This window comes from Platalea leucorodia, assembly GCF_965183815.1.
Source record: "Platalea leucorodia genome assembly, chromosome: Z".
NCBI lineage: Eukaryota > Metazoa > Chordata > Aves > Pelecaniformes > Threskiornithidae > Platalea > Platalea leucorodia.
This window is the reverse complement of record NC_138858.1, coordinates 37,919,318-37,934,855: the sequence shown is the minus strand read 5'-3', so window position 1 is coordinate 37,934,855 and position 15,538 is coordinate 37,919,318. Positions and strand designations below refer to the sequence as shown.

Below are 15,538 nucleotides of genomic sequence, written 5' to 3'. Positions count from 1 at the left end.
TAAAGTTTTCTGGGAAGGAAGTTAAAATTTCCCTTAGGAAAAACATTTGTGCAAAAATGACTGACCCAAGTAGAATTTGTTTGTACATGTTTGTAGCGCACGATTACCCTTGAGACCTGAATCTTGTTGGGCTGTTCTCTTCTGACACCCTGTCACTACAACAACGAGCTAAATACAGCTTAATTGTAAATATGTGTTTGGAGCTTTGCCCACAACTATTTTTCCCTGCCAGTTTGATATTCCTGACTGTGATGTGCATCTCATTTGTTTATAGGTTAAAAGTGAAGTGCACCTTTGGAGTTACAAAAGTTACAGCATACCAAATGCATGTTTAAATCTGCTGAGATGATTATCTGTGAGCATGCTTGTCCTGGTTTCAGCTGGGATAGAGTTAATTTGCTTCCTAGGAGCTGGTATAGTGCTGTGTTTTGGATTTAGTGTGAGAATACTGTTGATAACACACTGATGTTTTAGTTGTTGCCGAGCAGTGCTTACACCAGTTCAGGGCTTTTCAGCTTCCCATGCTCTGCCAGGTGCACAAGAAGCTGGGAGGGGGCACAGCCAGGACAGCTGACCCAGACTGGCCAAAGGGCTATTCCATACCATATATTCATTATATCCATAATATCAAAAATTAATTATATCCATATATCCATACCATTCCATACCATACATCATGCTCAGTATATAAACCAGGGGGAGTTGGCCAGGGGGCAGTGATCACTGCTTGGGGACAGGCTGGGCATTGGTGGCAAGCAATTGCATTGTGCATCACTTGTTTTGTATATTATTTTATCATTATTTTTTTTTTTCCTTCCTCTGGTGCCCTGTTAAACTGTCTTTATCTCAACCCATGGGTTTTACTTTTTTTCCCCGATTCTCTCCCCCATCCCACTGCGGGGAGGAGGGTGAGTGAGCGGCTGCGCAGTGCTCAGTTGCCGACTGGGGCTAAACCACAATGCTGAACCGAACCTGAACCCATAGCGCTGGAGAAGACTGGAGGCTTGTCTGCCTTTCCAAGCATGAAGCTCACGTAGGGATGTGCGGCTGCGTGGCAGTCTCAGAGTCAGTTGACACCAGTTTCAGTTCACCCTGCATTCCAGCCCAACGTGGGACAAGTCCTGGTTAAGAGGTGCTGGGTGAAGGAAGAGAGGTGATTAATGGAAGACCGACACAGCCAAATCTCTTCCCTCATTTTTTTCCCCAACCAGATGAGATGAAAGATTGGCGTGGGAGAAGAGAGAGACCATTTTGTTTGCATCCTCTCTTTTCCTGGCTGGGCTGCTTGCGGGCCTACAGGCCTCGTCTGAAAGCCTGGACCATGCTTCCACTCTTCCTTGTGCTTCAGAACCGGTCTTCTGAAGGATCAGTTGAGCAAGAGTTTCCGTTACTACGATTTCTTTCTTTGGATGACGCTGTACCCTCCTGTTCCGATGCCCGCCTGCCCCTGGGGCCAGGCCCTTTCCGCTCCGCCCCGCTCCCCTGCCCTGCCCCCCCCTCCCCCCCCGCGGGCCGCCCGCGCCCGGCGTTGGCGGTGACGCGCCGCGGAGGTGACGCGCCCTCCTCTCGCGAGAGAGCGGGCGGCGCGAGGGCGGCGGCGGCCGCTCCCAATAAGTAGCGGGGCGAGGCCGGGCCTACCCAGTCAGCGGCGGCGGCGGGGCGGCAGGAGGCGGTGCGGCTCTTCCCTCCCTGGGTGAGTACCGGCGCTCCGGCCCGGCTCTCGTCGGCAGCGGGGGTGAGCGGGGCGGCGGGAGCGCCCGCTCGGCCGGGCTGACTCCGCAATATGGTGGAGCCCGGCGGCGGCGGAGCGGGCGGGGGCTCCGGCTCCGTCCGCGGCTCGCCGCGGGGCCGCCCCCGCTGCCTCCGTCATCGCCCCTGCGCTCCCCTCGCCCCAAATCCCGGCGTATTTCAGTCAGCTGCCTAAGGCGCTCCTGGGACCAGAAAGTCCCGAGGCGCTCGCCCGCCCGCGGCAGAGGCCTTGGGCTGCCCCGTCCCTGCAGAGGTCCCTGGTGACACCTGAAAACCGGGCGCCTTCCCGCCTCGGGCACCGCGGTTAGCCGGGACAAGCTTCTCGACGCTTCTGCGTGGCTCATCGTGCTGCTGTCTGGTCTTTAACTTTTTTTCCAAAGCGGGGAGGGAGTAGAAATTAGGTTTATGACTTTATTCACTTCTCTGTTCAGGATCTTTTGTTGTCTCCAAAATATGCTTTTGTATTGTGGGCTTTGATTCGGGCATCTCGCTCACCCGCTCTGGTGAAGTGGATCTGACTTTTGCCAGAGCTGAAACTATTCAAGGGATCTCCAAAACTGTGCAAGATCCTAGCTATATTCTCTGTCTTTAAGAGCAGGAATAACTTCACAGACTAATTCTCCTATTTTAGTGAGTAGAATTCAAATCCATGCCATGTGTGGCTGGATCTTTTGGGACAATTGCAAATAGTGAATAATCCTTCAAGTAAGGGCCCTTCTTCCTGCAGAGATCAAATTCTGTGCTGTTAGCCTCTTCTGTTCTACAGCATGCTTTGCAGTTCAAAGTGAACTTCAGTTGTACTCTAAGCAATCTGACTTGTAATGCTGCGTGAGAAACAACGTGTTTCTGGGGATATTTCAATGCTTGATAGATGGAAAGAAGACTTCTCCGTTACTACTGTAACCTTTGTCTGCTACCTGCTTGTATGTTCCATATACAGTGGTTAATCTCATTACAGGTGTTACCTTATGGCACGTGTATGTTAATATGTGCAAATATGCCTGTAAAATGTTACCAGCATGCCTTTGTCCTTGCTCCCCATTATGTAACAGGGGAAAGTTTTACTTGACCCCAGGCAGAATATTAACACACTCCTTTTGATATTGTCATACATATAAGAAAGAAAGATAACTGCTGTTGGCTCTTCAACAAACCTAGCAGAAAACCTTGAAAACCACAGTCTTTTTGAGGACGGACTTTTAGCTTGCCTTTCTCTTGCCTTCAGGTATGGAGATTCTTTTGGAACTTGACTGTCATAGGAAACGATCGATGCAAAAAGTGTTTCTTGCAGATTTAGTTCAGCCTGCATGCATGCATAGGATGACAGTGCACTTCTGTGTGTTCTCCTCCTGTGGTGCTACAATACCCCTCTCCTTTTGTAGGATTGATATGGGGTGAACTATTAGTGTTTTCTCCATGGGAATACATGTTGGAAAATAATTGAGTAGCATAGGCTTGTTTTGAATGTCTGGTGTCTGCAGTTTCAGTGTGGGATCGGTAATAATTAAGTCTGAATTACCATAAAGGAGAGTTATCTTCTGCAGTGGGAAAGTCCTGTGTTCTGTGTTACAGGAATGCTAAGTTTTCAGCAAGCTGAGCAGGGGGAGCCCTACATGGGCATCGGGCACGGCACTAGAGATAAGGAACTCCTTGAGTTTAGTGGAATGACTTGTGAGAATTGAGCTGAAGTTACTGAAATCAGTACTTCACCTCAATCTTCCATGTATTTTTAAGATTTGGACAGCAGTGATGACTCAAGTTACAAACTTGACTCCCTTATGCTAGCAGAAAATCTAATCTGATTGAAGATATTCGTGGTGGATTCTTCATCTGACTTAGGCATCCTAAACTAGAGTTTTAGTGACTTACTGGCTGGTGTTTCTTTGTCCCGGCTCAACAGATAAGCCCAAGTGTCTCTATTTCTCCTAAAACAATAAATTAAACCACCAGTTACTAATTCTGCAATGAACTGCTGTACCTCAAACCCTGTCTCTTGCATGTGCCCTACTTGTGTTGCCTAAACCAAACAAAGTAATTGGGAAACAAAGTTTTGGATTTCTAAATTGTTACAGTACAATGTAATTCCTGTATGTAAGCATGTGAACATCCTAATCCCCTTGATCAATGGGGTTGATTACAAAAGGGTTGTTGGTTTCAGTCTGGTGATTAGATGATGTGAATATGAGGATGCTCAGATATGCTTCTTTCACAGGCTGTGTAAGAATCAAGACCTGAAAAAATGGCACTGGCAGCAATTGATCCACAGCAGGTATGTCTGAGTTAGCCCCATAGTTTTTTATGTCTAGTTCAGAAAAATTGGTGTGAACTAACCTCTTTCTCTTTTTTAAACAGAACATTGTATCGAGGGTTGTCAACCTTCCTTTAGTGAGCTCGACCTATGATATGGTGTCTGCAGCTTACATCACCACAAAGGACAACCATCCTTATCTGAAGTCAGTTTGTGAGATAGCAGAGAAAGGAGTGAAGACAATTACTTCGGTAGCCATGACGGGTGCTATGCCTATCATCCAGAAACTGGAACCACAAAGTAAGGCGAAGATGAAGCTGTTGATAACTTTTAATTCAACTGATTGCTTTATATATCCAGATGCACTTGTAGTTTAGCATGGTCATGGTGGTCAGGAGTGCTGTTTCAGGTAGTTGACCAAACCTGTTGCCTGGCTTATTGAGTAACTGATTACAGATGGGTATGATTTAACAAACAAACAAAAAATTCCAGAGCCAAAGCAGATCGCAGTTTTTGTAATACTAAACTGACTGACTCCTCTTGATAAGTAAGATGGTTACGTAGTCTCTTGCTCAACACCTTCCTCACCTTTCACCTAGTTTCAAATGCTACTTTGTACTTTCTATTACCCAGAACAACTTGTGGTTAAATTTGGCAACTGTGTCACAAGGCTCCTGCAGCCAGGAGCCTGGTTTCACAAAGTGGCAGAAGGCCAGGTGCTTCAGCTTGTTCTAACAGTTCCTTGTAAAGTATTGAATGGATTTTCTCTGCCTGCAAGTGAGGTTTTTTCCTAGCCCTGTAAACCTGCCTTGTTCTTGGGCTTTGCTGCCTCAAATCTTACTGAAAAGGGGAGAAAACTGCTTTAAGAGCATTGTTGCATGAGCTCTGTTTCAAGAGAAATTCTCAATTGGAGTTATTTATACAAAGGGAAAAAAATTAAAATCAACTGTTGTAATTTCTTTTATAGTTGCAGTTGCCAACAACTATGCATGTATGGGTCTAGACAAAATTGAAGAGAGACTACCTATACTGAATCAACCAACTGACAAGGTAAGTTCTTTCCATGTACGTATGCTAAGCAGAAGAACTATACAGCCTTCCTCTTTTCTATTATCACTAAAAATATAGGGTGACAGATTTCAATAAGCCATGCCTGAAGCACAGCTTAGAAACAATGAGGAAGTAAAAGGTGTTTCTGCAGAATTGTTTGTTGCCTTTGGGAGGACATTAAGCCTCTTTTTCTTTTTTTTTTTTTTTTTTTACATTTGCCCCACCATTTGACACATCTATCTATAGCTGCTGTTCACTGGTGGGCATCTTTTTTGGAAATTTGAGTCCTTGTCTCTTTCCTGCTCAATGTGAAGCAAATAGTGCCTGAATTACATTCACTGAAGTGTTTTGAGCTGTAGGCTGTGTGTGGCAATTATGTTTTGTACATATGTTTTCAGGGCAGAATTTATCATAGATAACCAATACTTGTACAAGCTTTAGCATAAATTTACATTTCCTGGAAATCTAGCTCTCCCTAGAAAGTATTTCTAGTGAATCAACCTGTTTCCTATGGCAGGTTGTCACCAATGCCAAGGATGTAGTTGTTGGAGCCAGAGAAGCTGTGACAACCACCATGACTGGTGCCAAGGAAACTGTTGCTCACACGATCACCGGAGTTGTGGGCAAGACTAAAGAAGCAATGCAAGACAGCGTAGAAATGACCAAATCAGTTGTCAATGGCAGCATTAACACTGTCCTGGGAAGTCGTGTGGTGCAAATGGTGAGCAGCGGAGTGGACAGTGCTCTCACTAAATCAGAGACCCTTGTAGACCAGTATCTCCCACTTACAGAAGCAGAACTAGGTAAGACCAATTCAAGGTTTGATTTTGTTGAAATGCTTGTATTGGAGAGAAGCAAGCAATCATCCATCTTTTACTTACTCATAGTGGGGAGGGGGCACATGCTTCCCAAACTGTCGTTTGCCTTGCTGGTTGTAATAGCATCTTCTTCACAGGGAAGCAGAGTGAAAGTAAGGATTTCCACATATGGTGGTCTATCAACCTACCCTGGTGCTAAAGGACTACTAAACAAGTCTAGTATTTAGCTGTTGCTAAACAAATAAAATTGCCTCAGACCTCTAAGTTTTCTTCCAGTGCTTAATTTGCTTCCTTTTACGTATCTAGAGAAAGAAGCTGCAAAAGTTGAAGGTTTTGAAGTTGGAGTTCAAAAGCCAAGCTACTACATTAGACTAGGATCCCTGTCTTCAAAGGTCCGCACGCGTGCCTACCAACAAGCCTTAAACAAAGTTAGAGATGCTAAACAGAAAAGCCAGGAGACAATCTCTCAGCTCCACCACACTGTTAGTCTGGTAAGTTTAAGCTTTCACTTGAGGTATAAAAAGCAAATGTTGGCATAGTTTTGGAGTGCAGAAAACAGCCAAAAGAGGCATAGGAAAACTGGAATTGCTCTCTCAGAATAAATGCATTTTCTAAATATAAAGCATTTCCCCATTCAGAGCTTTTCATTACCATTCAGGAGAGGTCCTAAATCAAGCTGAGCTGTAAACTAACCAGCAATTGCTTGTAATTTTAAGCACTGCAGAAATAGAAGTGACATGTTTAAAATGGTATTCCTGTTTTAGAGTGCTGGGTTTGATGCAGACTTCATTCAGTGAAGAAAGCGTCTTGCAGTTTAGAAACACTTCGGTCCTTTAAGTCCCTCTTGTTAATAAAAATGTCATACTCTTTATGGGCTTGCTCTTCTTGCAGTGGGTATCTCTGAGCATTCCTGGGTACTTCAGTAGTCTTATCCTAACCATGTACCTTTATGTACAGGACAAACTGCATAAAGAGTCATGGCCTTCTATGCACTTTCAAATCCTTGTGTAGGATACTAGTGGGGGAGGGCAAAATAGTAGAGGGAGAGGGATACACTACATAACATCTCAAAACTGCTTCCAGCTTTCTCTTTTGAAGAGAAGGAACACGCTCTTATATTCCCCAAAGTCTTTTATACTGAACTTTTAAAGTATTTAAAAAGGATGTTACAAAGCAGGTAAGGTAGGGTAGCCCTAATGGAACTGTTTGGACTCTTTGCTTTACTTCCTTATTTGGCTGTATTTCAGATCGAGTATGCCAGAAAGAACATGAATAGTGCCAATCAGAAACTTCTTGATGCTCAGGAAAAGCTTTATCAATCCTGGGTAGAATGGAAGAAAAATACAGGCCAAAATGATGGTGATGAATCGCATAGCGCTGAGGTAAATAGATGTAAATGTAAACCAGAAATAAATGGATTGTGTATGGTCAAAGTAATGGCAAACTAGCAGTCCTCAAAGTGTGCAGCATCTTAACAGCACAGAAGCTTATATGCAAATGTGGAATCTGAATGCTGAAGCTCAAGGCAGCTGACTAGTGACTACTAAGAAAAGTAGGGAACACCCAAACTCTTAAATGAGCCTACTTGCTGCAAACACTCTGGGGTTTATTCTCCTTTCAAGAGAAAGCCCATCATGTTTAGCATGTGAACCTGTGTTGGGATATCCATATCTAGATCAGCTAGGACTCACTTATCTGATATGGCCAGACCAGAAGTAACAATTTCTTAGCATACAGCAGTCTTAGGCACAGACTCACTGAGTCTTAGATGTAGCTTCAAACAGTGGTTCATTGATTAGAATATACTTACCTGCTGTGACTTGTTATCAGGGTTGAAACAAGTGCTTGCTTATCTGTTGCTGGGTAGAAGCTACCAATGTTTCTGTTCCACAAAGTACTTGAGCATTGAAGAAATATTAAGTACTTTCAAGTCTCTGACTCTTCAGACTTAAGACCTGTTTTATTATCTGCTATAGCTTTATTTTGCTTACATCCCCTCTGCTTTGCTTCTTTATGTATCTTGAGCAACACAAAGCTGCGACAGTCCCAAAAAGATACTAATGTGCTTTTATGCTTTTTGTTTCCAGCACATTGAGTCAAGAACTCTAGCTATTGCACGGAGCCTCACTCAGCAGCTTCAGACCACCTGCCTCACAATAGTCTCAAGCCTACAGGGGCTGCCACAGAATGTGCAAGATCAGGTTTACAGTGTTGGGTCAATGGCAGGTGATGTCTACCAGACCTTTCGGTCAGCATCCTCCTTCCAAGAATTATCAGACAGCTTTCTTAACACTAGCAAAGGACAGCTGAAGAAAATGAAGGAGTCTCTGGATGATGTGATGGATTATCTTGTTAACAACACGCCACTCAACTGGCTGGTAGGTCCCTTTTACCCACAACTGCCTGGCATTCAGCATGCTGAGAGCGAAGGTGAAGGGGAGAAAAATTCCAGCCAGAAAGACAAACAGCCTGAACACACTACTGAGTAAACTGCATAGCATGCATGTACTCTGCTGACTGACCAAACAAGTGACCTTAGCAAGTGTAGCTGTCAAAAAAGCCTTGGAGAAAAATCCATAAACATAGGAGTGGGGGAATGATACAGAGAAAGGACACTCACACATGGGCTGTATTGTCCTGTGTAGTTAAGCCACTCTAAAAACTCAAACTGTCTTGAATGCCTAAATATTGGCAGCTTACCGTTGTCAAGATGCCTTGTTTGTCTGTCAAGTTAAGAAACCTCACCGTGCTATTAATGGTATTAATACTGCTAGTCTAAATGAAACCTGCCATAGCTAAAAGCATTTGATTTGTTGCTGAATCTGTACCAGAACGATATAAAAGCCTTACATGCTGTGAAATGCATTTAAGCCATGCAGTCTAGCTAGGTACGCTTAAATACCATATCTGCTGCAGATCACACAATTGATTATTATGGATCTGACTGTCTCAAATTCTACTGCTACACAGTTCGTGACAAAAGTTCTGTGAGTGCAGAATTCCAAAGCTGAAAGTGGGGTTTCTGAACAAGTCAGCTGGAGTTACTTAAATGCTGTGACAGTGCTAACATTAACTATATAACCTGAACTATTGTATAACACAGTAACCTGACCACAGAATATAGTATCTTGAGGTGGAAGGGACCCATGAGGATCATCGAGTCCAACTCCCTGCTCCTCGCAGGACTACCTAAAACTAAACCATATGACTAAGAGTGTTGTCCAGATGCTCCTTGAACTCTGACAGGCTTGGTGCCATGACAACTTCCCTGGGGAGCCAGCCTGTTCCAGTGACCAACCAAATAATGATCAATCCATTTTTTTTTTTTTCCCACTATGCAGTATAAAGACAAGATTCATGCTGTTTGTACCCAGGTGCCTGCTGTTGTGTGGGTTATTGTGGTTTTTTTTTTGTAGCCATCTTTTTGTAATTCATTTTGTACGTTAGTAATAAATGCTTCAGTAGCCAAAGTCTGTCTCCATTTCAGTGGTGTTTAAAACAAATGCAACTTGCTGTTCTGTGACTCCGTCAAACTGGGTCCAGCAGAAAGCAAGCTTGAAATGCAAATGAGTAGACATGCATTGAAAATGTACTTGTGTGTGCGTGTGTATAGATAGGTAAGATATTGCTGCAGCATTTCCTTCCTCTGAGTTCCTGTGCATCTTTCCATTCAGTCTTAGCTTTACTGCTGCTTTTCTGGTGCTTGCTAAGCTGTGAGCTGATGGATGTTCTAACATTGAGAAGAGGAGGACATGGACAAAAACAACCCTGTCCTGCCTTCGCAGTACGTGTTCTGTGTGCATGAGACTGCCAGCTACCTGCTTTGGCTGTTGGCTCCCATTAAACAGTGTATATACTCCTCAGCTGCAAACACCAGTTTTAACCTCTTTAACTTTACCCTCTTTTGAACTTGAGTGACTAGTGTACATTAACACTCAGCTACTTGGCTGGAATTGTTCCTCAATAAATCCTGTGAATCCCTTCCCTGGAAGAGAATTCCAGTCACTAAGAAATAAGCTTTCTTGGTTTAGGGCTGTCCAGGTAAGTTGTGTCTGTGTTTTTAATGCATGCAGTCATTAAGATGTAGCAATGCTGGCCACCATTTTCAAAGAGGTCACCAAATAGCGTGAAGCAAAAATGGAGTTCAAAGGAAGCTTGTCACCTAGTGACTTGTTGCTACATGGAACAATGCCTCCACCTGGCAAAATGTGGGCACTAAAGCAAATTACATGCAGTCTAGCCGCCTAATGTGAGAGGGCTTGCTTAGCTGTTAAGTCAGGGTTGGCCTAGAAGTGCTAGGAAGACTGAGTTTTAAGCACAATATTAAACAAAATTGTAACAACAGAGGTTAAGATTCTGTAACCCCCAGCTTAAAATACTTGCTTTTTGTAAGGGGGCTGTTTAATATGAAATTAACATGAGATGGTGAGATATTCCTTTCCAGCTAGGGCCTGAGTTAAGACTTCTGGAATTCTTTCAGCAATTAATTCTGTCTACTTTAAGTATTGAATGAGTCCAGCCAGAGAATATCCTTTTTTAATCTCAATTTGTAATAAAATTTGTAGAGGTGTACAGGAACAGAATGGGACTAATCAGGCAGCTCAAAGAAGGGAATTCCCATTCTTATATGTATTTTAGAATTTCAAGGCTGTGGGCCTTCGTTCTGAGGTGATCAATCAAATAAGATGTTCAAACTGTTCACTGTCTTTTGAGGACTGAGAAATGTCCTAGTATTATTGCAAGAGCAGTACCTCTTTCTGTTCTACCTTAAGTTGCACTACTGTTTTGTACTCTCTTAGATGGCTGTCCAGCTTTAATAAATGTCAGCAAGCAGGTGAAATAGAAAGCAAGGAAAAATGTTACCAGCCTAGACCTTCAAATCATTTCTCTCTCACCATGCATTGTTGGGTGGCTTCTGTATAAAAGTTACTTTGACTTCTGACAGCTGACCTACAACTGGTGGCTGTAAATAGAGGAATGCCTGGTTAAATGCTTCCCTGACGGTTGGGCCTGTTACACCAAAATGCTGTACACAGGTTCCTGTATTCCATGCTATTGTGGTGTGTGGTTGTTTAGTTGGATCCTGCCCCCTGCCAAAAGTGTAGAAGTTTCTATCCACCCCCTCCCAGTAGAATTAGGAATCCTTTCCTGAAGGAAAAGAGAGCTGAGTAACAGCAAATCAGGATGTTCCTGGTTTATTATATTGAATAAAAGTCTCTGGATTGAAATTATTAGACTCGCCTAATAAGGACAGCCCTGGATGTTTAAACTGAATTGCAACTGTAGCTTGCATGAGTATCTTGCTGGTAGTCTAGTACAGCATATCCCTGGACTCTGTCCTAATTACAAGTCTACAGAAGAAACTTGGTATTTTTCTCTAGCACGGTTAAAGAGTATGACTGTTAAAATGCCTGCTGGAGGCGAGAATGATGTGGACACCTTCCAAAGCCATCTTTGGGTTTTTTTGCCACAGTGGACTGAAGCTGAAGTTCATGCTAATAACTGCTGAAAACTCTCAAATAGGAGGAAAACCTGAGATATTAACAGAGCAGAGCTTGCTCATGAATTTTTCCTGCCATCTTACTTGTTTCTCTATAATTGCAAGTATCAAACAGCTCAGCTATACTGCACAGAAACTTGCTTGTTCTTAGTTCAAAAACACTTTTGAGGATATAGTTTGGGCTAGAAATCTGTGAAGTATCTCTGGAACCTTTTAAAAAAGATCAGACCAGATATGATGAAAATTATAGGAAATAGTTGATCCTATTTGCAGCAGGGCAGATAAACTTGGTGAAATGGAACGGAGTGTCAAAGGCTGCTAGTCACACAAAAACTGGGATCGTAAAGCTTAGAATACTAACCAAGTAATTGTTGCTGGTAAGGTTATTTAGAATTCAGAAAATTATTTTTTCTTTTTAAGGGATCACTCAAAAATGACTCATGCTAGTTTATACTTCCCCTTTCCAGGCTCGTTTAACAGAGAACTATTATTCTGTCATTGCTGATAACCCTTTGCTGCAAAAGTTTTAAATATAAGCATTTGTAAATAGCTCCATATGCTATAAAAGTTTCACAAACATATTCATAGCAGCACACACATTGGACACATCCAAATTACAAGATTTGTATAAGGACTGGAGTTGCAGACATACAGCTAGTTTGCCTCAAACTAAGGAAAGGTGGAAAGCTTTTGAAATATGTCTCGTTCCTTAAGATGACTTTTTTGCAATAATCTTTTCCAAACTGCAATTTATAGTAATATTATATAGCTAGTAAAATAGGTGAAAGGATTTGGAAACAACGGATGAATTATTTCTCCTTATTTAAAACAACCAAAACCAAACAACCAAAACCCACAAAAAAACACCCAAAAACTTATCTAAGCCATCTAATTAAAAAGAGAAAATGGAACCTAACTTATTTTTTAAGCATGATCTGTTGGTCACTTGCATGATCAGAAAGTCTTACATACAACAGCTTGCTGGAGGTATTGTGCACAGTGTTTTGTTAAATGTATTTCTTTTTGTTCTAAGATGCAAATTTTATTTCTTTTGGATAATACAGTCTCTGATGACTAAAAATAAGTGCTTGTTCTGAAAGTGCACAAACTAAGAACCATCTCTCAAATTGGTAGTGGCTCAGTTCTGAAAATATATTAAGTGAGAAAAAATGGATTAAATTTAAGTTAGTATTGACATTAATGTTTGTATATGAAGACAGCAAAACACTGAAGCATGTTATGCACTGTTCCATGCAAGGATTTTGCAGGTTTTGCACTATCCTGTGTAAATGATCTAACTGCATCTTACAGAGAAATGGCACAACGAAGAGTCATATCTGGCCTTATTCTTTATGGCAAGAATTGACTTACTGCTTCGTTTCAATTTCCTGTCAACTGTGAAAAGTGATATGGAACTGAAGGTACTTTACCTGAGCAAGCCCATAACACCAAGCGCTTTGCGTTGTTTAGTGAGACTGGTGCAGATGTCAGAATATGCTATTCTAATACAATTTAGCATGTACAAAACTGAGATAAATCAAACTGACATCAACCCTGTTTGATGCTGACAGATAGAGTCCAATTTGAAATTCTTTCACGGCTATGAATGTCTCACTAGTACGTTAGAAGTGCCAGCTGCTTATAATGTGTGCACTAAGGAGATGAAGAAAACACAAACTTAAATTTGAGTAATTATCCTGTTAGTAAGAACAACATGGATATAAGTAATAGAAGTGTCTTAAACCTAGGATACAGTGAAAATAATCACTGGTCAGAAACAGTTACTGAACATGGTCATGTGCCCTGCTCAGTGTAAATACAGAATAAAACAACTTCTTTAAACTACCCATTTGGGCAAGTTTTAAAACGAGTTTGCATATGAACTACTTGGCCTTAGTCTTGTTAAGACATCCCCATTTGTATTGCAGTATGAAATACAGGGTCAGGTGTTGATAATGGGAAACCTTGTTGATTTCTCTAAGTGCAGTAATTAGAGTTTTGGGTAAACTGCCATAAGCAGAAAGATGCAAGATAATTCTTTCTGGTAGAAAGATGTGTTTCCCCCATTCCTAGTGCCTTTTGATTTTTTAGGAGACAAAGATTACTGATCTCAAAAAAACTTTTGGTTATGAGTAAATTGCTTAATTATATCCCATTTTTCAGAAGTGATTAAGTAATCTAAGTCCTACTAAAGGGACTTAAGGGTTAGGATTTAAGCTCCTAAGTGTCTTAGCCAACATTTTTAGAAGTGTGTAACATCCATGTATCCACTAATGTCTCTGGCAACTCCTGAAACCTGGTGCTGCTTAACACTACAGAATGCTATACATGCAGATAAAACAGAGGCCAAAGTGGGATTGCAGTTCCAGATATTTGTTTCCTCAGGAAAGGTTTCACGCGGTAGGCAGGCAGAGCAGTACAGAGTAATCTGTATCAAGCTCCTCAGGGCAGGTTCCTTTGTATAGCCCATTGCTCCCAAGGAAAGAAGAAAGGCAAAGTAAGTTTAAAAACTTCCTTTCTTAATTTTCCAGTCACCAGTTTCACTAAATACACTTCACTAAGTTCAATTCTGTTCCATCTCTACTATAAACTCCTGTCTTCTGAGCAACTGATCTACATCTTGCATAGTATTTGTTCTGTCTTAACGCTATGTGTTTCATATGTGACGGAGCATATTTCACTCTGCATTCAGTATTTTGGGCCTGATTTCTAGAGATGCTGAGCATCTTTGTCTCCTGACTTTAGTGAGGAGTACTGCAAAAATTTATTTAGTTTTCCTTTTAAATTGATTGAAATTTCATTCCTATGCAGGTTCCAGATTTCACTATTACAGACCTGTCTTCAGAGTCAGATGATATCCCAGACATTTTGGATTTGGATGAAGATGATCAACAAGACTTTTCACGCACAAACGGTCCTTACACTACAGGGCAAAGAGCTGAATGAAGAGAAGCATAAAAATGTCTTTTTGATACAATGTACTTTTGCCATGTTTAACTTACATTTCTCCTTTTTAAGATGAACCTGCCTAGCTTAGGGATTTTGGGGATATTTTTTTTTAATCACTACTGTTTCACTTAGCTGCATCAAAATTCTGATTTTTCCATCCAGGGAATGCATGCTATATTCATTCATTAGCATGGATGTCAAGCTCCCATTCTACAAGCCAGGTATAGCCTAATCAGTGTATCCAGCTGATCTAATCTTTGTTAATGATTTGTTCTCCTGCTGGGAGCAGCTATGAGAACGCTCCAGTGCTTTGCATAAAGGGCTGCCAACAAAAGGAGTTGATAAGGATTTGCCCACAAAATTTCCCCTTTCAGAAGACGTGAAAAGCACTTCTGCATCTACCTCTTTGCTGCTGGAACGGGTAAGGTACTTTGTCTCTCTCAGATTCTTTCAGGTTCTTTTTGTTAGGCTCTGTACCTACAGAGCTTAGAAGCTTAGAGCTTCCCTTTGGCAAGAGCGCTTTATGCACAAAAGGACTCCCTTTCTGTCTACATGCCTTCTGTGTGCAAAAATTTTGGCCATCCTGATGCCATCAGTTGTGGGGCCTGAGACTAGAAGAGGGTAAATGCTTAAAAAAGAATTTTTGCCAGCAATAAGGATGACAGTTAAAGAAAGGGTAAGAGCCTGTAAAAAATAAGGACAAATGGAGGGCAAAGAGATACGAACAGATGTGGGACAAACTAAAAAAAAAAAAAAAAAAAAAAAAGAAGGAAGAGAATTGAAGGTAGGGATACTTCTGGTGGCAGTGACGATCTTTTTATGTTTAAATAAAGTCTCAATCAAATATTTGCTAAGGAATGTTGAATCCGCATTCGCTTGCGGATAGTGACTTCTGTAGGAGCTGGAGGCATTTCTTCCCGAGGACGGGGCCGAACTCCTCCCGCAGAGAGCCCCCCTGTGTTGCCGGGGTGACTGCAGCAAGGCGGCAGGTGCGGCACGGTGCTACTTTCGTACAGCCGCGGACACGTCACTCGGCGTGCAGCTGTGACGCTGGCACCTCGGCGCTCTCGTCATGTAGTGCTCGGTTGTTGTGGAAACTTTGAAGTCTAGTCACTGAAATGCCTTGGAATAAAAGTTTGAATCGCACAGCCCGCTGCCGCTGCGAGTTTTACTTGGTTTCCGTGTTAGATTTTGTAACCCGATCACAAAATGATTTCAATTGGA

General features: G+C 42.1%; 1 protein-coding gene across 1 annotated transcript; it reads left to right on the top strand.

Moving 5' to 3' along the window:
* Nucleotides 1-1,584: 1,584 nt before the first annotated feature.
* Nucleotides 1,585-15,453, top strand: PLIN2 (perilipin 2). The gene is made up of 9 exons (XM_082336557.1): nucleotides 1,585-1,693; nucleotides 3,962-4,018; nucleotides 4,102-4,297; nucleotides 4,965-5,047; nucleotides 5,565-5,850; nucleotides 6,172-6,356; nucleotides 7,113-7,247; nucleotides 7,953-8,243; nucleotides 14,177-15,453. Exons 2-9 carry the CDS (start codon nucleotides 3,989-3,991, stop codon nucleotides 14,309-14,311), a joined length of 1,341 nt encoding a protein of 446 aa, XP_082192683.1. The 5' UTR covers nucleotides 1,585-1,693; nucleotides 3,962-3,988; the 3' UTR covers nucleotides 14,312-15,453.
* The last annotated feature ends 85 nt before the right edge of the window (nucleotides 15,454-15,538 follow it).